The sequence below is a fragment of the Castor canadensis genome, chromosome 11 (genome assembly GCF_047511655.1).
Source record: "Castor canadensis chromosome 11, mCasCan1.hap1v2, whole genome shotgun sequence".
Taxonomy (NCBI): Eukaryota; Metazoa; Chordata; class Mammalia; order Rodentia; family Castoridae; genus Castor; species Castor canadensis.
In genome coordinates this window covers 126,916,875-126,943,720 of record NC_133396.1, presented here as the reverse complement: position 1 = coordinate 126,943,720, position 26,846 = coordinate 126,916,875, and the positions used below count along the sequence as shown (strand labels likewise).

The 26,846-nt window shown below is 48.9% G+C and overlaps 1 protein-coding gene across 3 annotated transcripts in view; it reads left to right on the top strand.

Annotated features, from left to right (window-relative positions):
- The window catches only part of Mfsd4a (major facilitator superfamily domain containing 4A), a 30,521-nt gene extending 5,289 nt beyond the window's left edge, over positions 1-25,232 (top strand). For 2 of the 3 annotated variants that reach the window (XM_020177403.2, XM_074048502.1), the window contains 9 exons: positions 4,629-4,827; positions 6,041-6,301; positions 9,189-9,351; positions 9,708-9,823; positions 10,967-11,140; positions 15,271-15,418; positions 19,816-19,886; positions 21,282-21,402; positions 23,067-25,232. In XM_020177403.2, the coding sequence (XP_020032992.2) occupies positions 4,629-4,827; positions 6,041-6,301; positions 9,189-9,351; positions 9,708-9,823; positions 10,967-11,140; positions 15,271-15,418; positions 19,816-19,886; positions 21,282-21,402; positions 23,067-23,122 (1,309 nt within the window). In that variant the 3' untranslated portion in view covers positions 23,123-25,232. The remainder of the gene's footprint in view (positions 1-4,628; positions 4,828-6,040; positions 6,302-9,188; positions 9,352-9,707; positions 9,824-10,966; positions 11,141-15,270; positions 15,419-19,815; positions 19,887-21,281; positions 21,403-23,066) is intronic. The other variant, XM_074048501.1, reaches the window with a different exon arrangement.
- The last annotated feature ends 1,614 nt before the right edge of the window (positions 25,233-26,846 follow it).

Genomic DNA, 26,846 nt, shown 5'->3' with positions numbered 1-26,846 from the left:
TAACCCATCCTAGTTCCCCATTTCCAGAACCCATGACATTCACTCAGAGGCCACCTGCCCCTTTGGGGTGGAGAGGGGCTTGGGGCTGCCTCCACCAATGACTTCTCTCTTCTGCTCTCTGCCCCACTCCCCTGGTCCTCCAAGGAGGGAGTTGTCCAGTTGGGCAGGGAAGAGAGAGAAAGAAGGGCTCCTGGATATCCCTGCTGTGGTGAGGGAGCTCCTGATCTGTGAGGAGAATGTCAGTGCTACCAGACCCTGTACCCACTCCAGGTGGCATGGGGCTGGATCTCGGCAGTGTTCTTCCCCACCTCGAAGTGGAGAGCAGGAATGGGGTCCCTGTACCAGTATCTTCCTGCTCAGGCCCGTTCCCTGTTTGGAGCCCTGAAGTCCTTCCTCTTTTTACTGCAACCAGAGGACAAGGGCAGAGGCCCAAGGCAGGATCAAGTTAAGGAGATCACGTGTGCATCTGGGTAAGACAGATCACCAGGGGCTGGTCAAGGTCACACAACTAAGGTGGCCCAGCATGGAATTCCAACAGAGCCACGGGCGGGTTGTGGGGAGGGAGGACCCTGGCTCCTGCCTCTCTCCGCCCCCATTTGCACCTTCCTTGTAAGCCATTAATAAGTAACTTGGGGATTGGCAGAGTGGCTCAAGTGGTAGAACGCCTGACAGCTTGAGGCCCTGAGTTCAAACCCCAATACTGCAAAAAAAAAAGTAACTTGGCCATTTTTCTGGCATCCTAACATAGGTTTCCTAGGCCTTGAGGGGAAAGTGATTCCTCTTCTAATTGGTCGCAAGGAACATCTGAACCCAGAGCCAGGACAGGGAAGGTCAATGGTACACTGTTGGCCTTTGTCTGGATTGAGAGTCTAGACCCCAGGGTCCTGGCTTAGAGCTGCGCTATTCTCTTCCTATGAGTAAGTCTCTGAGGTCTTTGCTGCCTCTCTAGCTGGGAACTGTGTTTTGGGGGGCATGGGAGAACAAGGGGCAGTAGCGTGTCCTTCTCCTGTAGATCCTGGTCCAGCCTCCCAGGGTCACTCCAGAAGGTGTGCACCACACATTGTAGTAGGACTGAGGGAAAGTCATTGGTTGGCACTGGTCTCTGGCCCCTTTCTGCTGAGCTCTGTACTCTGGGCCCAGAATTGCCTTTGGGGAAGCCCAGGACCAGCCGGGAGAGTTGAGAACTGGGGAGGGACTGCCTTGGGAAAGACAGCTAGCAGAGGAAACAGAGGCTCAGAGGAGATAAGTGTAAGTGACTTGCTCCAATCCACACCACTGGGAAGTGAGAGAAGTGGGCCTAGGATCCAGTCTTCTGGTTGTACATCCCAGTACATCCTTGATGCCAAGTCTTTTGACGTTTTCAATCCATAATTTTCAGTTACCCGCATTTCTGGAAAGGGCCATTGACCGAGCCATTTCAAACAGGCAATACACCTGTTTCAGTCTGGCTCTGGGATATATCTGGGACTTCTTTCTTGGTAACAACATATCATTCTGAGGACATTTGTTCAAGCTGATTTTTGGAATGCCCAGGCAACAGCCTTGCTGAAGCAACTTGGAAGGGTGGGCAGCCTGGGATCCCAAAACAAGATTTTCTATGGTGCAAATCAAATGTCCCCTTTGCTGGGAACAGGTCTCCCCACCTCCAGCCCCCAAGAACCCAGGACGAATATGTGCTCAGTGCTCCCTGCCCAGATGTAGTCAGCAAGCTCGTCATAGCTCAGCGCCTGGTGGGAGGCATAGGGAAGGGATTTCCCAGGCTTGCTTTCTCCTGTTACTGGGTCTAGGGCAAAAAAAAAAAAATGTGGGCACCTTCTCAAGTATGACAAGGTGAAAAGCAGAGGAGAGGCCTGGGCAGGGAAGCCCAAGGTAGCTGCCATCCTCCCTCAGTTCCTGCCCTTCTCAGTCTCCCACCGTACTGTTCCAACAGTGTTCCTGGCAAGATTTCCCACATTATTTATTATTAAATGTGGTGCTGGAGATTGAACTAGGCCTTGCTAGGCCAGTGCTGACCACTGGGCAACATCACAGCCCTCCAATGTTATTCTTTACCTTTCTGTCTCTGCTACCCCCATCAGATAATCTAGTTAAAGCTCCCACAGCAGTCTCCTAACAGTCTCCAGTCCCTTTCCACGGGCCACCCTGGGTGGGTAGCAGGTCAGGCTCCCTTAGGCACTGTCGCATTTTACTAGCAGTCTTTGAGCCTGGCCTGAACATGTTCTCAGGGTCACACATGGCACCAGGCCTAGGTTCCACTTTGGGAAGGGTCCAATAGAGCCCATGCTCCAGTGGCAGACAGCTGGAGCTGCGCTAACACCAGCAGGCACATGTTCTAAAGATCATGGCTGTTCTACAATGCTTCATAGTCCTGTCATTCAAGCCTCTGCAGAATCTGGCTCCTGCTAACACCCCTGCCCCCTTCAGCCTGGCTGATCTGTAGCCCAACACCAACCCTTTACACACGTGCACAGGTGTATACACACACACACTCCTCCATGGAGAAGCAACGTGGCACAAGGAACGCAGAGTCAGAAGACATGGGCTGGTCCAGGCTACTTTCTTAGTTCTTCCTTGTCTGAGTTTCCTCATGAGTCAAACAGGCACCAGTGGGAAGTCTCCTTCACAGCATTACCATGTGTACCAAGCAGACACTGTAAACAAATGGCAGTGCCTCCCATGTAAACCGTCAGGCTAGTCATTATCCATTGTTTCCTTCCCTCCCCTCCCCCCAGTTCCTTCCTATCTCCATTTACTGACCCCAGTTCCCATCCCCTCAGGACTTTGCTATATGACTGACTGCTGTACCAAACCACTTTCACTCGGGTTTATTTAGTTATTAATTTTTATGGTGCTGGAGGTGGAACCCAGGGCCTCCTGCACGCCAAGCATGACTCTACCACTGAGTCACACCCATGCCCCCCAGCCCTCACCCAGGTTTTTTAAGGAAAGAATAAGAATGTGTTGATTCTTCAAGAGAGTATTTGCACTTGACCTTCTATGAAGTGGTGAACATGTACTGTCGGTCAGTGGGGGATGCTTGAAGCTTCTTGTTATCTTTGAAGATGAGTCACCAAGAAGGCTGCTTAGTGCATCTTATGTAGGGAAAGGAGGAAGGGGGTGGGGTGGAGGAGGGAGGGAGAGAGAGAGAGAGAGAGGAAAGGAGAGGAGAGGAGAGGGAAAATAATTATGAGAAGTGTGTATCAGCATTCCCCCTGTTCTGGCTACCAAGGAGGCAAGTGAGATGTGACCCCAGTGTAGGAAGCAGAAGCACCTGGAAGCACAGTGAGTGACAAGGGGCTGGTGGCAGAGCACAGTCCAGCTGTCAGAGCTGGGGAGCATCAGAGTAGGGTCCCCAGGGAGAGCTGGAGGAGTAGGGAGGGACCCGAACAGCTCTTCCACATCACAACTTTGCTTCCCTCGTTTCCTCCTTAATGCAGGCCTTGAAGTAGGTCTCCCCCCACTAAGCACTGAGCTGGGAACAGGCAGGGGTCATGAACAGTAATCTTCCTGACAGATCAGCCTGGAAATGAGAAAAGAAAATGAGAAAATAACAAAATAACGAACTGCTGCTATCAGCAGAGCTCTTCTGATAAAGGATTTAATCAGACATGAGACCACATGAGATAGCCAAGAGCCAAGGGGGTCAGAGGCAGCTCTGGTGAAAGACCCAGCCTCTGGGCTGCTAGAGGCCTCCCTCTTCTCTTCAGTGTCTTAGAAACTCAGAGAGGTGTTCTTGCACCCCCCACTCCACCTCTCCAGCTGCTCCTAATCTGAGAAAGTTCCAGAACCTTCAACCTCTAGAACCTTCTTGCTGCCCAAGCTCCTCTCCACAACCCCTCCACCACCCCAGTTAGCCTTTCAGACAGGTCCCAGAAAATACAATTCTGAGTGTCAGGTTTTTGGGCAGATTGTCCTTGAAAGACCTTGACAGAGCCTTGGATGCTTCATTCACTCACTCTCTCATGGATACAGCCCCTCCACGTCTGTTGTGGGCTCTCCTGATGTCTAAACCCAGGAACCATTCGGACTTGTCCTAGTAGAGCTGGCCTCAGGGCCTCCTGTCGTCCCTTCCAGACATTCGTCAGGCACAGAGCCCCTGACCTCTGTTTGCTAGCGGGGGTCACCACATTACCCACATCTCTGGGCTATCATGGCTCAGCCCTGTGCTTTTTGTTGTAGAATGACCCCTTGCCCGTTCCTATGCTGAGGGCACACGCAGTTCACCTCACCCTGGGCGCCTCCAGGTTCAGGTTCCATCCTGGGACCCACTCCAGATGCGGGCATCTGACACTGTTCCCGCCAGATGCTCAAAGCAGCTTCCCCAAGCAGGATGGAGAATATTTTTGCATAGGATTGTTTCAAGCGAACAATTTAAGGTTTAAACACCATAAAGGAGTAGCTGGGCTTCTACGGTATCTGTGAGGTCGGGATTGCTCCCTGAGGAGACCACCATATTCAACAACTTGCCCACAACCCACAGCTAATGAGCGGCTAGCTCCCTTCCCTTCCTACCAGAGCTGGAGGGAAGTCTGGGCTTCCAAGGCTGCCAGCCAGTGGAGGACAAGGAGGGGGAGTCTCATTAGAAGGTTCTAGGACCCTCCACTGACTGCAGCCCACCCCCACCCCAGCCTGGCCCAGTCATTATGGGCACTCTTCACCTCTACCCTGGTCATCTCCCTGGTGTTTGTCGTCATCCCCTTCTGCCGAGATGTGAAGGTGTTAGCCTCGGTCATGGCGCTGGCTGGCCTGGCTATGGGCTGCATCGACACGGTGGCCAACATGCAGCTGGTGAGGATATACCAGAAGGACTCAGCCTTCTTCCTCCAGGTGAGCGCAGCCAGCATGGGCCTGAGTGGTGAGCAGGGTAGGGGGTTCCCTGGGTCATATCGCTCCCTCCCAAGTCCTGCCCTAGCCTCTGTCCCCCTGCCAGGGGTGTTGATTCAACGCAGAGAGACCACTTACCAGCCAGGCCACACGAGCTGAAACTTAATACCTAGGCTCGAGTTTCCTCTTACCCAAAGTGGGGTAATGATCCCTGGCCTGCCTTGCAGGGCTGTCCTAGGAACCACAGAGCTAAGGAGAGAAAGTTTTTGTGTTTGTTTGTTTCTTAATTTTTTTAAAAGTTAGGATATATTTGTTGTACAGGGAGGATTCATTGTGACAATTCCAAATAGGCTTACACTGTACATTAGTTAGATCATCCCCACTGGCTCTCGCCCTCAATCCCCTCCCACCCCACTTGGACCACTTGCAAGAGGTTTCTTTGTTCTATTTTGTATATGAAGTCCATCAACCATATTCCCTCACCTTAATCTCCTTTGTTCACCCTCCCCCACCCACAAATACCCTCCAAACACACACCGTACCTATTTTACAGTCCTGTCTTGTTCAAAGTGGTTTCTCCATGTATCCCCACTGTGAGTATACTTTACTTTGGTCAGTTCAACCCCTTCCATTGCTCTGCCTTACCCCTTCTCTCCCACCCCCCCATTTTTCAACATCTGTCAATACGTAGCTTTATAACCTCTCCCTTCACAGATGTTATGTATTACAATATTGTTCATGGAAAATTCTTTATAAACTGGAAAAGTGGTGTGACTGGAGGGCTTGCTGTCTGCTCTCCTGTCTCCTTCCCTCCTTCCTTCTCTTTCCAATTTTTTTTTTCCTTCTCCTCTTAGTCACCTGGAGGGATCCTGTCCAGCCCTCCTCTGTGGGATGCACAGTGGACACAACAGTCTTAATTGGAGTTAAGATTGGGGGAAGAAGAGAGAGGGAGAGAGAGGGGGGAGAGAGGGAGGAAAGGAGAAAAGGAGGGAAAGAAGGAAAGGATGTCCACTGTCACCACAGTTATCCCAGATTCTCCTCACCTTCCTCACCTCTCCTGCTTCCTGACTTTCTTCCTTCTCTCTCTGGGACCAGGCAGGGGACTCCTTGCTGGGGCATAAACTGGGGTCAAGAAGAGGTAGAACTCCCTGGGTGGAAGTTCAGGCCGCTGCTTCCTGGGCCAAAAGACTGAGCCATACCCACCCCCACCCCACAGGTGCTCCATTTCTTTGTGGGCTTTGGTGCTCTGCTGAGCCCCCTGATCGCCGACCCCTTTCTGTCAGAGGCCAATTGCTTTCCTGCCAATAGCACGGTCAATGCCACCTCCAGAAGCCACCCATTCCATGCCTCCCAAGTCCTGGGCCAGCACCACATAGGAGCTCAGCCTTGGGCCAACCAGACGATCCCTGGGCTGCCCCCAAAGGATGGGCCTGAGAACCACGTGTCCTATGCCTTCTGGATCATGGCCCTCATCAATGTAAGTGTCACTGGGGTGTGCTGGGTGGGGAGCTAGGGGACAGCACACACTTTCCAGAACTTACTGCTCCAAATGCAGAGTCTTCAGATTCCAAGAAATGTGCTGGGGCCAAGGTGTGGCCAGGAGGCAAGAGGGAGGGAGAACCAGGCACTGGTGCTCAGGTCTGTAATCCTAGTTTCTCATAAGGCAGAGATCAGGAGGCTCACGGTTCGAAGCCAGCCCGGGCAAGTAGTTCACAAGACCCTATCTCGAAGAAAACCCATTACAAAAAGGGGCTAGTGGAGTGACTCAAGTGATAGAGTGCCTGACCAGCAAGTGTGAGGTCCTGAGTTCAAACCCCAGTCCCACCAAAAAAATGTTTTAATGTCAATAGTGAGTAATTTCTGTACAAAACACATCTGGAACGAAACTCAGGCAGCACATGAGCTGATGAGTCCAAAATAGTCATCTCCTTAATTCTTTCCTTCCCAGTCTGCATGTGGGAATAGCTACAAAAGCTAAATCAAAGGGCAGTGGTAAAGTGACACAAGTTGAGGGGCTCTGTAAAGTGTCAAGCTTTGAACAGCTATTAGTCCTACTACTTATATGTGGGCTTTTTAAAAAATACAGTGCTGGAGGTAAAAAAAAAAAAAAGAAGTCACAAAAAAGGGCTGGTGGAGTAGCTCAAGGTGTAGGCCCTGAGTTCAAGCCCCAGTACTGCAAAAAAAAAAAAAAAAAAGTGATGGGGGGAGAACTGACCTTCCAGGCATCATCTTTAAGGTCCCTTAGTTGTGACTATTTTCATTTATGAATCTCAAAGAAGGTAGGTGATGAGCTAAAAGCAGGGTCAACTTTCAAATCTTCTGCGACATGGTAGATGTCGGGGTCTTCTATCATACCTAGTCACTGCTCCTTTTAACGCTTTCTTCCCTGGGCCAGAACCTTCTGGGGATTCCCAGCAATGTGCCCCTCTCCTTCTGCTCCTTCCCTTTTCTGCCCATGTGCATCCATTGTTTTGGAACAATGCAGCCTTCAGACTAGGTCTTCCAAGGGGGACCTGCAGAGGGAAGGGGCACTGCCCATGCAACATCAAGGCTGGGACTGCCAACTGGAAGCCCAAAGACATTCCTTAGGCCCAGGGTCTCTTCTCGCTTGCCCCATGAGGTGCTAACTGGAGCGACTTTGTTTGCACAGGATTTCCGGGCTTTTCCCATTGGCTTGTGTGGTTTGTGTGAAAATGAACAGTGGACCACAGAAGGGAATGCGGCCATGCACATTCAAGGCTTGCTTACACTCACACAAACGACATTAGCTGGTTTTCAAGGTGGCGCTGGCATCTCTGAATGGGATTCCTATAAAAACTGGGCGCGTTTCTGCCAGCAACGCCAGCCAATCTACCATGAAGCCTTTCCTACCACCTACCTCCCTGGAAAGCCCCACCTGAGTGACCATGCCTGGTGCACAGCTGTTTCCCCTTGGCCTTCTCCCAGGTGTTCTGCCACTGCAGGTCCCTGTGTGTGGTTTTCCTGTTTCCCCAGCAACTGGAGGAAGGGCTGTGTCTCCCTCCATCAGGCTAGGATTCCCTGAGGGCAAAGGCTGTGTCTCAGCCTCGTTTGTAGCTTTACAGCTACCAGGGGCTGTCTGACCTTGACTTTTTTTTTTTTTTTTTTTGCTGTCGTTATTATTTTTTTGGAGATGAGAGCTCATTGTGTTGCCCAGGATGGTCTCGACCTCCTGGGCTCAAACGATCCTCTTGCCTCAGCCTCTCCAGTAGCTGGGACTACAGGTGCCCAGCATCATATCCAGCTCTGACCTTGAGTTACTTTGGTGTGTGTAGAAAGTCTCTCAAGGTCACCATAGGGTGGTGTCAACATGGGGTAGGGTGGATTTTGTCTTCAGGCTGGTATGAGCCAGCCTGTCTGGGGGCAAGGGTTTCCCCAGAGCAGCACCAGGCCAGGGTGGGTGGGCTGTCTGTTCATCTTACATCTTGCCTGGTCATTAACTGGCTGTGCGTGCCTACCTGTGGGAACCTTCTGCCGTACACAGGCTTCCTCTCCTTCCTAAACAGAGGAGCAGGGCTGAAGCCACAGCAGGAAGGGCAGTAGTTAGACCTGACAAAGAGCTTCCTGTCAGCGAGGGTGGTTAGACGCAGGCACGGGCACCTGAGGGAGGCAGGATCAGCTTCTCCAGGCAACCTCAGAAGCAGGAGACATTTCCCATTGCTCTGGGGAGCTCAAGTGAAACTTAAGGACTAAGTAGAAAGCAGAGAATGAGGTTGGCATGTGGATGTATTGTTCATACCCACGCAAAGCCCCAGACAGAGCCCTGTACCCTCCTAGGACACAGCCTCACCCCAGCAGCCCCTGAGGTAGAGACAGTGCTGGGCAGAATCCGGATGCCAGGTTCCAGTTTCACTCTGCCCAAGTCAGCTGTGTGATTGGGACTCTGCTGCCTGGGTCTGTAGTTGACCTCTTGGGTCTCTTTGCGTTCTAACGAGATCTGACTAAGTGCAAACTTTGAGCCTCAGTTTCTCCTTTTGGAAAAGGGAGATAGCAATCCCCCCAGCACTTTTTATAGAGCTGTGATAGATGAAAGCAAACCCGTGTGATCTACAGTGCAAAGGAGTGTGAGCCCATGCAGCAACATGGACAGGGATAAGGGTGCTAGAAACCAGCTACTCCGGGCACCTTTCCTGGGCCTGCAGAGGCCCAGTGTGAGTTCTGTCTTCTCAGGGAAATGGGTGTGGCCAGGGTTGGGCCGTGCAATCATTATACCCAGCCTGGGGTTGCTGTACCTGGCTCATGGGCTGGGCTGGCGTTTTGGTGAGGTAGGGCCCTTGGAAAGAGCTGTCTTCTCCCAGGACTGTGCCTGATGTGGCAGGGCCATCCTGAGTCTATGCCGCCCTCAGCTTCCAGTGCCCCTGGCCGTGTTGTTTCTGCTGTCCAAGGAGCGGCTGCTGACCTGTCCTCAGAGGAGGCCCCTTCTCCTGCCTGCAGATGAGCTTGCCCTGGAGACCCGGCCTCCTGAGAAGGAAGACACCTCACTGCCCCCAAAGTTTCAGCCATACCCAGGTGAGGGGTCTTATAAAATTTCACACTCCAGGCTTCCTTGTGAGGCAGGTGAGGTAGGAGATGGAGCCATCTGGCCAAGAGAATAAGGAAGGCAGACTTCTGGGTCCAACCTCCCCAGCCCTGTCTGTGTTACCTTGAGGGAGTTACTTGGTCTCTCTGAGTTTTGGTTGCACCAGGACTGGGAAAAGTACATGGGCTGCTATTAACAGGTAGCTGAAAGCTAGAGAAGGTGGAGGCAGTAAGTGGCCCCATGGCTCTGTCAGGGCTCTTCTGACTGCCACCACTTCCCCTGGGTGTGTAGAGGGAAGGGAGCAGAAGTTGAGACTCAGCCCTGCTCTTGCTGTGCCTCCTTCCAGGGCATGAGGACCTGTTCAGCTGCTGCCAGAGGAAGAACTTCCGGGGAGCCCCTTGTTCTTTCTTTGCCATCCACATCACAGCCGCCCTGGTCCTATTCATGACAGATGGGATGACGGTGAGCTTGTACCCAAGAGTGTGCCCTATTGGGGGACCTCCCCCTTGACAGTCAAGCCTGGGCCAGCAAAAGAAGAGCACTGAGGTTCCTAGAACTTCACCTGCAGAACAGCAGGCTTAACGTGAGCAAAAGTCCCTTGAAAGATGGTCCCAAGCCGCTCACAGCCCACTGGAACCATGGGCCCTGTCCTGGTTGGTTGTTTTGTATTTTTGTTAATTCTAGACAGCAGTCTGTGTGGTTTTTTTTTTTACCGATTAGGTGTCATAAACAGGTAGGGGGTCAGGCTCACTGGTCCTTTCACTTGTGACTTCTGTTACGCTATTTAGTGCCTTTTTCCAGAAATCTTTTAGGATTAGATTAGGACAGTCTTGAGTGGCTGATTGATTGACTGGTTGCTATAAGATGGATGCTCCAGAGAGGAAATCCCTAAAAATCTCAGATGAGCCAGGGCAATGGTTCACATCTGTAATCCCAGCTACTCAGGAGGCTGAGATCAGGAGGATCACGGTTTGAGGCCAGCCTGGGCAAACAGTTATCAAGCTCCCATCTCAAACAGTAAGCTGGACATGGTGGTACCTGCCTGTGATCCCAGCTACTAGGGAGCCTAGGATCACAGTCTGAGGCCAGCTAGGGCAAAAACTTGAGACCGTATCTGAAAAATAGCTAAAGCAAAAAAGGGCTGGGTTATGGCTCAAATGATAGAGCAGCTGCCCAGCAAGCACGAGGCCCTGAGTTCAAACCGCAGTACCGCCCCTCCCAAGAAAGAAAAAGCTCTCAGATAACCTGGTGGAAAGTTCTTGAGACACACCTGGTTGACTTCCAACTTCCAGGGTGACCTTGGCAAGTCCCTTCTCTCTTCTCTCTCACCTATAAAATGAGATTCTTGTGCACACCTTTCCTTTTGTCCTGTCTTCCCATACCCTATGGGGACCCCCTCTTGGAGACCCTTCTGTCTCTGCAGATGCAATCCGTAATCAGGTGACACCTCAGGTTCTGTCCTCAGCTCATGTCCAAGTGTGCTGTGTGGTCTTGGCTTCCAGGCCATCCCCAGCTGAGCCTCAGGGCCAGTCAGTCCTCAGCACCTCCCTACTCCTGCCCCAGCCTGGGCACAGGTGTGCTCAGCCAGGCCTGCTCTCTCCACAGGGGGCTTATTCTGCCTTTGTGTACAGCTATGCAGTGGAGAAGCCGCTGTCTGTTGGACACAAGATGGCCGGTTACCTCCCCAGCCTTTTCTGGGGCTTCATCACCCTAGGTCGGCTCATCTCTATTCCTGTCTCCTCAAGAATGAGACCAGCCACCATGGTGTTCATCAATGTGGTAAGTGGCTAAGTGACCTCCTTCCCTTTTTAGAGACCCAGAATTCCTTTACTCCTGGCCCTACCCCTGCCTCAGGACATGACATTTGCTTTGTACTAGACTCGCCAACAAGGTAGGAATGTAGAAACAGAGGAAAGAGGAAGGAGAGAAGGAGGAGGAAGGAGAGGAAGGATGAAAACGTGGACAGTGTGTCCACGTCTGGATAAATGGAAGGTGCTGTCGGTGGTGATTACTGTGGTGTGAGCTGTCAGCCAGGAGTATAAGGGACACAGGCTTTGGCCTTGGACCTTCTGTGTTTCCCTCGGTGCCCTCTGTCCAGTGGAGACTGGGGATCTCCAGCCTTTGGAATCCACACCTTGTGCTGGCCTAGGCACTTTGATGTGGTAGCTTTCCAGAAACTTCTCAACTAGCCTGGCTGGCATGGAGGTTTGACCGCCAAGGGCCTGGTTTGCTTCAGAGCAGGAGGTCTGGTTCAAATTCTTGCCCTGATGTGCATCCACTTCACCACCTATGACAAAGGGTCCAGATTAGAGACCTCTGTGAGGTCATTTAGTCCAACCTCCCACCGAGGCTGGAGTCATCTCTACAATGGCCCTTTCAAGGGGTCTTCAACTTCTGTTTAAACACCTGAATGCCTGGGACCTCACTCCTTTTCCAGTGGTGTACTCCTGTAATCCCAGCACTCAAGCGGCAAAGGCAGGAGGGTGACTGCTCACCTCGTGAGCCAGGAAGCAAAAGGAGAGAGGAAGAGGCTGGGGTCCAATACCCTTCAGTGTCACATCCCCAGTGACCTGAGGACCTCCCTCAAGGCTCCACCACCTAAAGGTTCCATCACCTCCCAATAGCGCCACCCTGGAGACCAATCCTTTATCACAGAGCCTTTTCAAGACCTGAATGATAGCAGGAATGTAATTGGTTTTCCCTTTTTCTGAGAGCCTAGTTTTTTATTTGCTCATTTCTTGCATCTGAAGTACTTGTCAACGACATCCTTAGACTGAGATTCTTTGCTGTAGTACTAACCACTACACAAAGGCCATCAACTGCTCTAAGGGTTTCCCTCTGGCACTTTCCAAGAAGCTGATCCATTTCCCCTAGTTTCTCCTCATCCCCAGCCTTAGTCAGGTTGATGTGCTCAGCACAGAGGGCCTCCACCACCTTGTACCGGGCTCCTCACGGCTGGACGCAGGCAGCAAAGATCTGCTTGGTGCCAGTCTCGGGCTTTGGCAGCTTTGTGAATTCCAGGTGCGTTGCCACCATGCAGCCCCTCTGGTAAAGCACGTTCAGTGCCCAGCAGCCTCCAGCAGCAGCGCTGTCCTCGGACGTGGTCTTGGGTTGCAGGTGAAGCTGATTTCTTTTGACAATATAGGGGTTTGACTCAGGGCCTTGCCCTTGCTAGGCAGGTGCTCTACCACTTAAGCCATACCCTCAGCTCTTTTTTGCTTTAGTTATTTTTCAGATAGAGCCTCACACTTTTGTCCCGGGAAGTATGCCTAGGAAGTATGCATATGTCATAGCTAGAATGACAGACATGTAGCAGCAGACCCAGGTTTTTTGTTGAGATGGAGTCTCACTTCTTCTCTGGGCTGGCCTCCACCTCTGTCCTTCCAGTCTCTGCTCCCCTGGTAGCTGGGATTGAAGAAATGGTGGGTCTGAGCCAAATCTTTTTGTTTTGTTTTTGGTGCTGGAGATCAAACCCAGGGCCTCACACACGCTAAGCACACCTTCTACCCCTGAGCTACACCCCAATGCCTGGAACAGATCTGGCTTCTGAGAGAGGCTCGCTGGTAGCAGGGTAAACGCAGAAGGTGCTGTTCTGCGAGAGAAAACTCCAAGTCCAGTCTGGACCACAGCTTCTGGACCACATCCAGGGACTAGCTACATAAGGGCAGCTGTATATAGAGATGTACTCACACACATGTACATGTTTTATAAAAAAGTCTGGAGTTCTGGACCCCAGTAGTGGCTAGAGGACAGCTGTAAAAACCCTCAGAGCTGGATTAAAGGGGAAGTGGACAGAGAAGAACTGGAATAGAATCCTAGACCACTCCAACCTTCAAAGGCCAAGTGGGAGGTGCGGGGGGGAGGGGAGGAGATAAAGAACAAATGAAGCTATGGGACAATTTTCTGTGCCAAAGAAATGCCTTGTGTTTGGAATCATGGATGTGTCCATTGCTTTGTGTGTGTGTGGTGATGGGCGTGGGACAGGACACTGGGGTTTGAACTCAGGGCTTCACACTTGCAAAACAGGTGCCATACCTCCAGTCCATTTTGCGCTGGTTGTTTTGGAGATGGGTCTCGAGAACTATTTGCCTCCCCATCTCAGCTTCCTAAATTGCTAAAATCATGGGCATGAGCCACTGGAGCCCAGCTGTTTTTTGTTTTGCTTTGTTTTTTGTTATTTGTTTGTTTTTGGTTTACTGAGATAGGGTCTGTGTAGTACTGGCTTAGACCTCATGATCCTCTTGCCTCAGTCTCCTGAGGGCTGAGTTTATAGCATGCACCACCATAGCCTGCTGCTTTTGTATTTCTGTGACCTGAAGGAAGTCCTTCTGGTTGTGATTCTTAACCTTCAGTGGGAAAGGGGTGGGGGGCAGAGGACAGGACAGGACAGGAAGGTAGAGTCTAACAGGTGACTCCAGAACACTTCACACCTGAGATCTCCAGGCTGAGGCTAGGGGCTGGGAGAGGAGCTAACAGGGCTCATGGATTGGGGTCACTGACTTTACTCTTCCAAGGGAAATGAATCACCCAGAATTGGCTGTGACTGTCTGAAGGTCTCTTCTTTCTGCCTACCATTCCTCATTTGAAGTGGAGGGAGTAGCCTGGAGTAGGCATGATTTCTTGCACACTCTCTAGGTCTATGTGCTTACAATTTTCCTAGACACAGATATCCTCACCCAGGATATTTTTGTATGCTTTGTGATACTGGGATCAAACCCAGGGCCTCACACATGCTGGGCAGGTGCTCTACCACTGACCCAGGCCAAACCCAGGACATTTTCCCCTCAAAGCTATGGGCTTTGAGGCTTTATCTCTTGGGATATTAAGAAATGCCTGCACATACAGCTGGGGGTGTAACCCAATGTCAGAGCACTTGCCTAGCCTGCAGAAGGTCCTGGGTTTGACCCCCAGCACTGTATTAAAAAAAAAAAAAAACCATGTAAATAGACTAATAACTGTTCAGTGCTTGACACTTTACGGAGCCCTCAACTTGTGTTACTTCACCACTAGCCTGTAGTTTAGCTTTTGTAGCTGTTCTCACATGCAGACTGGGAAGCAGAGTTAGGGAGATGACTATTTCAGACTTATCTGGGATTTGTACCTCAGTTGTCACACTCCAGCTTGTGTGCTGCCTGAGTTTCTTTCCAGATGTGTTTTTCACATAAATTATTCAATACTGACATTAAATTTTTTTTTTTCGTAGCACTGGGGTTTGAACTCAGGGCCCACGCTTGCTGGCAGGCACTCTGCCGCTTGAATCACTATACCAGCCTAGAAAAACATTTTTAAAGAGCTTATAAGTAGAGTTATTTTAGTAAAAATATTCTCTTGTGGCATAGAGGAAAGATTGGCTGAACTAGAAAAGATTTCTGGGTGGGTCAGCCCATGGCAGGTTGTCCTCACTGACCCTCCAGGGAAGCTGGCTTGGATCCCTAGGCAGTGGTCCCAGAAACCCTGCCACCAGTGCACTTTCTCCTGGTGTCTCAGGGAATCCTCTCTGCGCACTCTGGGCTCCCTAACTGTCCACTTTTAGGTAAACAACAACCTGTTTTCACAGGAGTGGAGGATATCATGTACCCCCAACATTGCTGGCAGGGGGAGCACTGATGACTTATGTGAATTCCCCCAGATACAGAGGCTTCGGGGACAAGCATCAGTCACCGTCCAGTGTGTGGTAGGCCAGCTGCATAGGTGTCCAGGTGGGCTCACCTCCCAAATACTACCTTACGGTTCTCAGGGCTTCTTTCATGGATCCCGGACTAGGAAGCTTGCAATTCCTAGCCTGTCCACAGGGTGGCGTATGAGTTGCGCCGCACTCCACGCTGGAGCCTGCATTCCTGCTTTCCACCTTCCTCAGTGGATGCCCAGCTTTGCCCAGTTTCTAATGGCTTCCACCTCTGCTGCAACAGGTGGGCGTGGTGGTGACATTCCTGCTCCTGCTTATTTTCTCCTACAACGTCATCTTCCTGTTCGCGGGGACAGCAAGTCTGGGCCTGTTCCTGAGTAGCACCTTCCCCAGCATGCTGGCCTACACCGAGGACATCCTCCAGTACAAAGGTGAGTGGAGGGCACCTTGGGTTGGGGCCACCTCCTTTCCTGCACCCAGGATTTCTGGGGCATTCCAGGCCCAGCTGCCTTGCAGTGGGAATAAATGGATGCTCCCTCGACTTGGGTGGGAACGGGCTCACAGCAGAGGGTGCTCTGCCCACGTGGCTCCCTCCATTCAACATTGTACCTGGACCCATGTGACTTCAGGTCACAGAGAAGCAGGGCAGCTTCCCTTTTCCATTTTCTTTTTCCCCATGGTAATATATCTATGGGCCTACAGCCGATGGGTACGCTGAAAATTCCTAGTTCAAAGCAAACAAAATTGCATGGGAAAAGTGAGGACCTAGAAAAGGCATTTTGTAATTTGATCAGCAGTGACAGTGCCTCCTGGCCTGTGGCTGGGGGTGTTGCTTCTTTCTATGGATCAGAACAACTCCACTCCTGGTTTGGGGTTGACACAGCTGCTTTGATGTCAGAAACCTCAGACTCCCCCTTTTCCTAGACTCCCAAGGGCATCTAACCAAGACCTCTTTTTTTTAATGAGTTAATTAAAAATAATTGTGTTTAGAACATTTACCATCTTCCTTAGAAGTAACTAAAGATGCCCCAGAGGTTGGAAAACCAGCACTAAGATGGTGACTTCTTTAGGGAGGAGTGGGGAGGCTAGTGTACAGCAGTATCCAACCTGGTTACCTACGGTCATGTGACAAGGAAATCCAAGGAGGCCCGCAATGGGTTTTAGCACACAACGCCATCACTGGTCATTAGGAATAAAATGTTTTCTATAATAAACTTGCACATATTTTGTTTTGTTTTCCAAATGGGAATTTTTAATTATGAGAGTATCTCTCACTGCAAAAACCTCAAATAGCAGATTTTAAATGAGTAGGCAAAAGTAGCTGAAAACAATCCTTAGCCATTTTTCTCCCAGTTCCCTTCTGAGAATATATTATATCTATGCATATGTAAACCCAAGTGAGACCATCCTGCTCACTGTTTGTAATTTAGAAAAGACAATTTGTGTGATAGGCTGAATCTAAGAATCCAGTGTATGTGAGTTTCTGTGCCTTCTGGCTCTTCCGAGTATGTACTAAACATGCTCGGAGACTCCCCAAATCGGGAAATCCCATTAACCGTGCCTCTGAAGAGATCCTGCTTTGATGGAATTCAGGGGAGAAGATACCTGGGCCAGACAGTCGTCACTCCAGCTTATGTCACACAGGATGCAGTGCAGGGGACATGCCCAAGAAGTTGGTCTCTTGTGCCAGAGGCAGTGGGATGGGGGCAGCTGTGAGGCAGCTGCACATAGCCACTCACCCAGCTCTGACTCTAAACCTCAAGGAAGTAAATGAAGTAATGAAATGTTATCCCATGCCATACCGTATATCCACAGATTTTGGGATACATTTTTTTTTTTTTGGCAGTACTGGGTTTTGAACTCAGGCCCTCACACCTGCTAGGCAAGCACTCTACCACTTGAGCCACTCCAACTAGTCATTTTGTTTTAGTTTGTTTTTTTCAGATAGGGTCTCATGCTTTTGTCTCAGGCAGCCTCAACCTCAAGATCCTCCTACCTTTGCCTCCTATGTAGGTGGGATTACAGGCAGGAGCCACCACACACAGCTTGTATTGTTTTAAATTTATTTTTTGTGGTACTGGGGCTTGAACTCAGGACTTGGGACCTCATGCTTGCTAAGTAGGTGCTCTACCACTTGAGCCACTCCACCAGCCCTTTTTTGTGTTGGGTCTTTTGGAACCGTGACTCTCCTGATGTCTGCCTCCTGCGTAACTAGGGTTACAGGTTTTTGAAATAGGGTCTCCCTAACTTTTTGCCTGGGTTGGCTTTGAACTGTGATTCTCCTATCTCCACCTCTCAAGTAGCTGGGATTACAGGTGTGAGCCACCATATCCACTATCCCACAGTTTTAAGTGATAGACAAATGTTAGAGTGTAGAGGGCTGGAGGCATGGCTCATGTGATAAGAGTGTTTAGCTAGCAAGTGCAAGACTCTGAGTTCAAACCCCAATACTGCCAGAAAAAAAAAAAGTCTTAACAAATGTTAGAATTTAATCGTAAGTAGTTACATTGTGAATGATCACTCAGCTCCATCTTTTCATTTCTCACTGTCCCTACCTAAGTCTGGCCTTGCTCATCTGCGGGAGTATTTGTCACCATCCCTGCCTTCATAGCTCTTTCCTCCATCTAGCCCAGCTGGCTCAACAGCCTTCATAGCTCTTTCCTCCATCTAGCCCAGCTGGCTCAACATTAAAAGCACCTGGAATGTATGCACATGTGAATAAATGAATAATTAAAAAAAATTCACTGCCAAATGCAAAAAAAAGCACCTGGAGCTCTTGTAGCAAGACCCAGGGATGGGGCCTCCTCTCCAAATGTAATGGTGGGTTCTGACATGTGGCCTCCATGCTGTAGTGGGGGGTGTGATTAAAGCATGGCTGGCACCCCCTCTGCATCTTCCTGGGCAGTTCCTCTCCACTCCAGCCTTCTCTCTCCCCATTCTCCCACCACCACCCCGCCCCACCCCCAGCCTGCGTTCTAGCCACATTGAACTACTTCACATTCCTTGAAGACACAAAAACCTATTTGGTACCCAGGCTGTGGCACATGGCCGTCCTCTGCTTAGAATGTCCTTACTGCTCCAGCCAGCCAGCTTGTTGCCTGTTTGGCTTCCTCCCACCTTTCCAGGAAGCTTTTCTGATCCCCCTGAAAAGGTGTTTCCCCCTCCTTTGTGCCCTATTGACATCACACCTGTCCCTGTCTCAAGACTCTGTACCTGTATCATCTCCTCTGCTAGACAACACACTCCCAGCTAGGGAAAAGGGAAAGGGCGTGGGCTTTGAAGTCATTGGCAGATCTAAATGTTAATCCTATCCTACACTTGCTGGTTTATGACCTGGTGCAATCCCATTTCCTTTCTCTGTCTCTCAACCTCACTTTTCTCGTCTGTGAAATGGTAAAACACCAGCTTTTTATCAATGTTTGTGCTTTGGAGAAAGTGTAAAGCTCTCGCTGTTACATCATCCGTGGCTCAAGGTGCTCCATATCCCCTAATTTATTATTCACTTGTGTGTCCTCCATGGTGAGCACAGACTCCAATGTGCAGAAAAGCCTCAAGGCCTTTTGAATGAAGGAGTGGAACAGACAGTTGGTGTCGTGGAATTCAGTGAAGGAAGCAAGTAGTTTTGAATTTAGAAACAACTTGTGGAAAAGATGAGATGTGAGCTGCCCAGGATTAAGATAGACAGCGTGGGAAAAGGAAAGAAGGTCATCCTGGGAGGAGCCGAGTAGGAGCAAGGAACAGTGTGAGAGCACAGGCAGAATGACAGGAAGTGACATGAGCAAGACTGAAAGAGCTGGAAGGAGGTGAAGTCCGGAGCAGACACTAATGATAACACCATCTACCATGGTTGGCCACTATGCTACTGATAAGCGCTGGTGTACGCCAAGGGACCAAAAGTCAGGGAACAGTCATTCTATGGCATATGGCCCTGTGGGGAAGGTTGGCAGGCCAGCATCCAGTGGGGTAAGAGCAGGGCACAAGGGCAATCTGGGTCCAGAGGAAAATCTGCCAATCCAGGGACCAGGGAAGAAGATAACTGAAGGAAATCTAAACGTGGACCTAAAAGAAGAACAGGAATTTGTTGGACAAATTGGAGAAGAAATGTTCAGGCTGCATAGGCCATCCTGGCTGGGGGTGGCTAGGGAGTGGGCTTGAAAGCCACATGGAAGCATTTGGATCTTGTCCTGAAGGTGAGGGAGGGTTTAGGTAGAAAGCTGGCCTGGTTCTGTGCATCGGCTGGCAGCCAGTGTTCTGTGGGCACTCTGCACACCTTACAGCAGTAACCCGCCTAGCAGCCCTGTGATGGAGAAGGAAAGCGAGGCCTAGAGAAGTCAGAGAATTTGTCTAATGTCACGTGGCCAGTGGGTGACATGGCTGGCATTGGAATCCAAGTCTGACTCAAGCTTGGGGTCTGGAGGGCTGTGCCATGCTGCCAGTGCATCAGAGGCGGTGACCAGTCAGTGAAGACCCTGGCCTCTCCTCACCAGAGGGCTGGTCTGAGGGTGTCAGGAAATCTTTCTGGAAAGGTAAGTGGTGATCAGATTGTAAAGAGCTCTTGATGCCAAGCTAATCCCAAACTAATTTGGGATTTAACCCTGAAGACAGCTGTGAGTAGCTGAAAGTTTGAGAACAGGGGAGGGACCCAGGACTGCAAGATGTCAGCATTCCCAAAGCAGTTACAGACCAATGTCCAAGAAGTTTGAGGAATCAGAGTGGTCCTCACAGTCACACCACCCTCCAGCGGTTTCCTACAGGCAACCTGGATCATGACCACTCTCTTCTGTCCTCAACTTGCCTTCCCCTAACCAAACCCTTCTCTTCTTGTCAGGCTGTGCAACCACAGTGCTGGTGACGGGGGCAGGAATTGGCGAGATGGTTCTCCAGATGCTGGTTGGTTTGGTACGTTGGGTCCCCTGGGGGGATGGCTAGGGAATACTCCTCAGAGAAAGTGAGAAAATGCAGCAGGCAGCCACTTTCCAACTCAAGCTGTGGTTTCCTGAATCCCACCCAGCCTGCAGGGCCCCACTATTCAGGGTTACCTGTTTCAGTTTCCCAGTCACACTTGAAAGCTGATCCTCCAAATGTGGGCTCTGGAGATAGGAACTGATGTGCACACAAGTGCAAAGCGAACAAGGGCTGTGTCTGAGAGTGAGGCCACAGGGGACCCATGAGAAAGATGCTGGCTGTCAGAGCCCAGCACGGTGGGCGCTATCCTCACTTCTTTTCCCATCCATGGCCTCACAGCCTGGGTCCCAGCCTCCTGCCCAACTCCAGCCATGACCAAGTGCTGACTCTCCCAGCTCTCCTCAAACGTGCCCATGTTCCATTTGTTCATCAGAGAAAAAAACAAAACAAAACACATCAGCTTTTTCTTTTTCTTTTTTTGGTAGTACTGGGATTTGGGCCTTGCACTTGCTAAGCAGATGCTCTACCACTTGAGCCAATGCCCCCACCCTTTTTTTTTTGCTTTAGTTATTTTTCAAATAGGGTCTCAAGGTTTTTGCCCTGGGCCAGACTCATACCACAATTCTCCTTCCTATGTCTCCTGAGTAGCTGGGGATTACAGGTATGAGTCACTGAGCCTGGCTTTGTCTTGAATACTATAATACAGATGTTATTCCGTTTTACAGCAGTGGATGAATGTATCTGAAACATAGTGACTTGTTCTAGGTTGGTCACACTCCTAGTAACTGCCAACAGTGACATAGGGTTTTCAGTCTTCAAAACCCCTATATCACAATACAAAGCTCCTTTCCTTGCCTGCCGGGCAGAGGAAAAATGCTGCCTCTTAAAATACCCTCAGCATTGGAAAGACAGACATCCAGGATTTGAGTCAGTGTAATCTAGTACAGGGAAGAAATAGAAAATCACAGATGAAACTGGTGCTGATTGCTGAAGGTGGGTGATGGGTCTATGGGAGTTCCCTGTGCTACTTTGGTATGTTTTAAATCTTCATAAGTTAAAAAATAAGGTACCCTTTGCAAAGTTCCAATTAGGCTGTGGGTATAGAAACACTTCATATGATTGGAGTTTTTCAGGAAGTTCCAGAACACAGAGTTGAAAAATAAGAGGATGGGCAGGTCCAATCTCAGCCTTGGGGCAGGCCTTCTGCCTCCTCCAGATGCATAACCTTGAAAAGGCCAAGACTTCCCTCTTCCCGGTGTTCCTATCCATTAGTGTAATGGCCTCAACTTGACTGAGGCGCCTGCCAAGGGCCCAAGAAGGCTGCCTCCCCAATGTGCCTCCCGCCTGGAGTTTTAATGGCCCATGTCTCCATGTTTTTCCCTTTGGCAGATCTTCCAGGCCCAGGGCAGCTACAGTTTCCTGGTCTGTGGCGTGATCTTTGGCTGCCTGGCTTTTACCTTCTACATCCTGCTCCTGTTTTTCCACAGGATGCACCCTGAACTCTCGTCGGGTAAGGAGAGAATCCGTTTCTACACAAGAGGAGGAAAACAGAGCAGGGTGGAGTGGGAGTGGGGGGGTATGATTTTAACACGCCGGAAGTACTGTTCTGTTCCAAGTAAAATGCAAGGAAATGTTTATTTTTCTACAGCTTCCCTTTACCCTCTTCCTGCTTTCCCTGGGATTGTCCACACTGGACTCTTATGACTGGTGGGAGCAGGACAAGCTGACTCATGGTTTCTCCATTAGCAGAGGGGCATGGGCTGTGAACTTGGCTTCCTGTATCCCACCATGCCATGAAACCAGGGGCCAAAAATCTCTTTACAGCCTGTACAGGGCACAGAGAGGCTGAATCTACCTCCCTGGCTGGAACTCGGCCCAGTGGCCTAATTGGCCATCTCTTTGCAGTTTAGGATTTGACTCTGGTCCAAATCACGTCTTCAAAAAGAAATCCTTTGGGCCAAATGGCAGAGAAAACTCCTTTGGGGCAAAGACACCTCCTAAGAATAGTCTCCCTCCTAGAGACCCCAGGCAGGGGGAGTCCCAAGGCTGTTTTTATAACCTGAACCCACCTGTCCTGTTCAGGGCTCTCACAGGGCCCAGTGACTAAGACCATGTGTGTAGCCAGTTGTTAAGAGAAGGTGCCCAGGCAGAACCCTCACCCTCACCATAAAAACCAGGATTAACCAGGTGCAGTGGCTCAAGCCTATAATTCTAGCTACTTGGAAGGTGGAGATCAGAAGGATAACAGTTCAAGGCCAGCCCTGACCAAAAGTTCATGAGACCCCCATCTCAACCAATTACTGGGCATGGTGTGCGAGCCTGTCATCCCAACCTCATAGGAAAGTACAAATTGGAAGATCGCCATCCAGGCCAGCCCAAGATAAAGCAAAAACTCATCTTAAAAATAACTAACACGGCTGGGCACCGGTGGCTCACGCCTGTAATCCTAGCTACTCAGGAGGCAGAGATAAGGAGGTTTGAAACCAGCCCAGGCAAATAGTTTGTGAGACCTTATCTTGAAAAAACCCTTCACAAAAAAGGGCTGGTAGAGTGGTTCAAGGTGTAGGCCCTGAGTTCAAACTCCAGCACCACAAAAAACAAAACAGAAATACACACTGGGCTGGTAGAATGACTCAAGTGGTAGAACACCTGCCTAGTATATGTGAGGCCCTGAGTTCAAATCCTCCCAAAATAAGAAAAAGTGGAATTGTCATAAAAAGACTGAAGGAACAGCCATCCCAGCCCTCTCTTACTAAGCAGACATAGCCCCTGGGCTCAACACTCAGTATAGAGACTCAGAAGAACAGGGGGACCCCTAAGAACAGCTTTTGAGTTGCTGTCTAGCCCTGCCCTCTACATAGAGTTCATTTAAGACACACATTCAATTACTCTTTGTTGAATGTAAAATGGGGAACCCTCCTCATATTCCTCTTTCATGGGAGGCATAAACCATGTCCCCCCACAACCCTAGACACTAGTCTCGACAAACTGCCTCCAGCAAATTTGTCAGAACTCACAGGTCTGACGTCTGACTGTGCACTGTGCTCCCTAATGAGCCACAGAACGGCAGAGAAACACAAAGCTTGGATCAGTTCTCAGAGAACCATTGCTGCAATGAGTTGGAGCTGCCAAGACATGCTACCTCTTCTATTTATGTTTTTTTTTTCTTTATAGTTCCTACCCAAGACAAATCACTCGGCATGGAGAATTCTGAGTGTTACCAGAGGTGAAACAAGGTCAGGAGGCAAGTGAGGACCTCAGCCTTCCAAGCACCAACGTGGCCAAACTGTCACAGGAAGCCGAGGGACTCTTTCACCACCCTAGTTGGAACCTTCTCCATTCCTACCTGGTTGGATAGAAGAAATTAAATTTGAGTACTGGTACCTGGATCCTTCCCAGGAAATCATTACACACTTACCTGACAATTCTAGTTACCTTCCTCTTCCCTGGTTCAGACTCACTGTCCACGACACCCAGACGGGAGGGCAGAAGACAGCTGTGCACGTCACTTCATCTGTCGCTTCATGCATGGACCACACCATGGGTTTGAGATCACTTTTAGTTGAAGTTTGAAAAACTAGGTTAAAATCGTAAAGCTTGATAATCATTGCTATATTAGATACATTTTAAGTTAATCAAAACAAACCCCAAGTTATGGCATGTTCAAAGGGTTTATGTGCTTTTTACTTAACCAGTAGTCCAAAATTCCTCCCATACCTGCTGTAGAGCCCGTTAGTTTATCTGTATCCTAAAACATCGAAAGGAGAAGTTGCATCTTGTCATCTTTGGGACACTAATTCAGCGGTATGCCGGGCTGGCTCACACGAGCTTAGAAAAGCTGTTACATTTTCATTTTGAGAGCAGGTTGTTAAATGCAGTCGTGACTAAAAATTAGCTTAAAATTAAATTAAGAACAAAGGTACTAAGTACTCCTTACTTACCGCTTCCTAATTTTATTATATTGATACTCTTGCTAGATTATGTTCGTGGTCCCCCCGTGGTGGAATGGGGTGCTGCTAGGCATCCCCCAGCTCCACTCTCAGCAACATTTGGTAGCTTGAAAACAGTCAAGGTTGGAGTATTTATACCACGGAGACAATTTATAGCAAAGCTACAAGTCATGGCTGGTTTCTCCTTAGGGATCCGGCTTTAAACATTCCCCAGCACACCACTGCTAATCATTGATGCTAATTGGCCCAGAAATCACCCTGGAGAATGAGCTAGAAGTTGTTTTCCTTTACTGACATTGACTAGCCTATAAAAGACACAGAAATAGCACTAAGAATTTCCCCACAAAAACCTAACTTAAATTTTGCATCTTTTATGGAGGAAACATTTTATACCATATCAAGGCCTTGTCTTTTACAAAAAGCTGGGACTACTGAACAAATTCAAGCTGTGCAGTAGTTCCAGCTCCCTTGCAGAGCACAGAGGGTAGTAATAAAGGAAAAGGCAAACTCACTAGCTCGGGCAGGGCTCAGAGTACTGAGGTTTCTTGGAAATAGTGAGGCGGCTGTTTACAGTGACTTCCGGCAGCAGTGAAACAGCTGTTACAGTAGTTGGTTTGCCTGCACTTTCTCTGTGTATATACAAAGGTAGATGTATATACATAAAAATTTAGTGTCTCCATGGTTCCTGGTTACCTGTCCCAAGGACTGTGGTTCACACACCTGACACTACAAGGATTTTCCTGGGTCTGTAGGTATTGACAAGTTAGCCAGCTCTGACCACCACCAACACATCATAGTGATGGGAATCTGGCTTAAGAGAGAGACCTGGATCAAGCACTGGCCTAACCTTCTAGCTCTATGACCCTGGGCAGATCACCAGGACTTTTCCAACCTCATGTGTTTTTACCAGTAAAGTGGCATTTCTCGAAGTACCCTACCTCACAGGAATTCTGAATTAAGTGAATCTGTATAAAGCATTTGCTATATTGCTGACATAGGAAATTGCTTAATTAATGTTAGCAATTTTTAAGGCCTAATAAGCAGCTTAGAAAAGATTCATGTTTGGTACATATTTATTAAGTCAAACAGATCCAACTTCTTTGGCAAGCTGGTGGTAAAAAGGAATTATTTGAACTGTGTCTGTAAATACTTGTAAAAGTAGTAGATGCTAGCCAAATTTAAATGTGCACTCTAACTAGGTTGTGACCAACCTGAGCAAAGAGAAAGCAGTTGTATTTTTCTTGTGGTTTTTCAAGACTTCCTTTTTATACAGAATTAGAAAGAAGAATCAATGGCTATATCTAAGTTGATTGTGATTAATTTGTTAATATAGGAAACAAGATTAAAACAAACCTAAGTATCTTTCCTAAAATAAAGTATTTTGAACTTAGTGTGTTATCCTTATGAGGACAATTGACCCTTTGTTGAAATTTAATCTCAAAAACAAATGGCCTACTGTTCCCCAGAGACAGGTCTCTCTCATACGCTTACAAGGCCTCATGCATGAAGGTAAGTGCTCTACCACTGAGCCATATACACGGTATATTAGAAGCAAATTGACAGGGAGCCAAGGGCCCCTATTCCCTTTGACATGGATACAATTTGGGTAGAAGACTCTGCTAAGAGATGATAATTGCCTAGACTATGCTGGTAGCAGAAGCAATGAAAGTGACTGGATTAAAGCTGTATTTTTGAAGGCCAATTTGACAGAATTTGCTATGGACTAAGCATAAGGCATGAAAGATGGGACTCAAGGATGGCCTTAAGGCATTTGACCTGAGCAACTGGGTGTATTAACACAGGAAGGCCTGAGGGTGCCTAAGGGTGCAAGGATTCAGTGTTGCACCCAATTTATGATGCTATCTTGGATCATAAATGTCAAGAAGGATGTCAAGAAAGCTGTTAGATACAGATGTCTAGCACTTATAAGAGAAGTCAAGGCTGGAGTTACCAATTTTGCCATCACATGCTGCAGTGTTCAAAGCCAAAGGAGTGAGTGTAGCGATTAGAAGATTGAGCCCTGGGGTTCTTCAACAGTTGAGAGGTTTAGGGAGAGAATGGATCCAGTAAGCAAAGGAAAGAAGAGTTAGAGCCAGAGATAGGAGTGAGTTCAAGAGAAAATGTGGTTTTCTACAAGATATGTGAGGATTATCTTAAGGAGATTAGAAATCAGTGCTGCTGAGAGATCCAACCACTTGGACTTGGCAACACAGAAGGTGACCTTGACTGGGAGATGCTTTGGTAAATGAATTGAAAATATACAAGTATCACACGGGCCCTGGAACTCCAGCAACCTCCTCACCACCAGTGACCTGCACAGCTGTTAGATCTTGGCTGTGTTGTGCAGGATTACAGACTGCTGTTTACTTTAGAGTGACTGCAAATGAAGTCAGAAGTCACTTTTCATGGACTCCCTTCAGTGTGGCAATCAGTGCAGTGCCTTGTAGTGACAAACAACATGAAATCTTACAGCCTTTTATCACATCTCCTACCTGATAATGCCCTGGAAAGTGACAGTGTGAGGGTGTTAGCTTGTCATTAGTGCATGCTTGCAAATGAAGCAGAAATAACTGCTCCTTTCAAAGGCTACAGTAAATGCACCTGATGAAAATTTTAAAAACATTTAAAATGTTAATAAATTTCAGAAGAACTGGATATGATGGTGTGCTTTTAATTTCAGCTACTAAGGAAGCAAACATAGGAGTATCAAAAGTTGTAGGCCAACCCCAAAAGTTAGGGAGACCCAATCTCAAAAACAAAATAAAAATGAAAGGGTTGGAGGCTTGGGGACATAGCTGAAGTGAAACAGCACTTGCCTAGCATGTTCAAGGCCCTGGATTCAATCCCCAATACCCAAAAAAAGTTAATAAACTTTAAAAGTAAAAGAGATTTTACAAGGCCTATAGTTTTTTTCTGGCCCATCAGTTTTCTTTCAAGTCCTGTATACCAGCAATCATCTTATAATTTCCCTCTTCACCACCTGTTCTTAACATAGGCTTTAAAT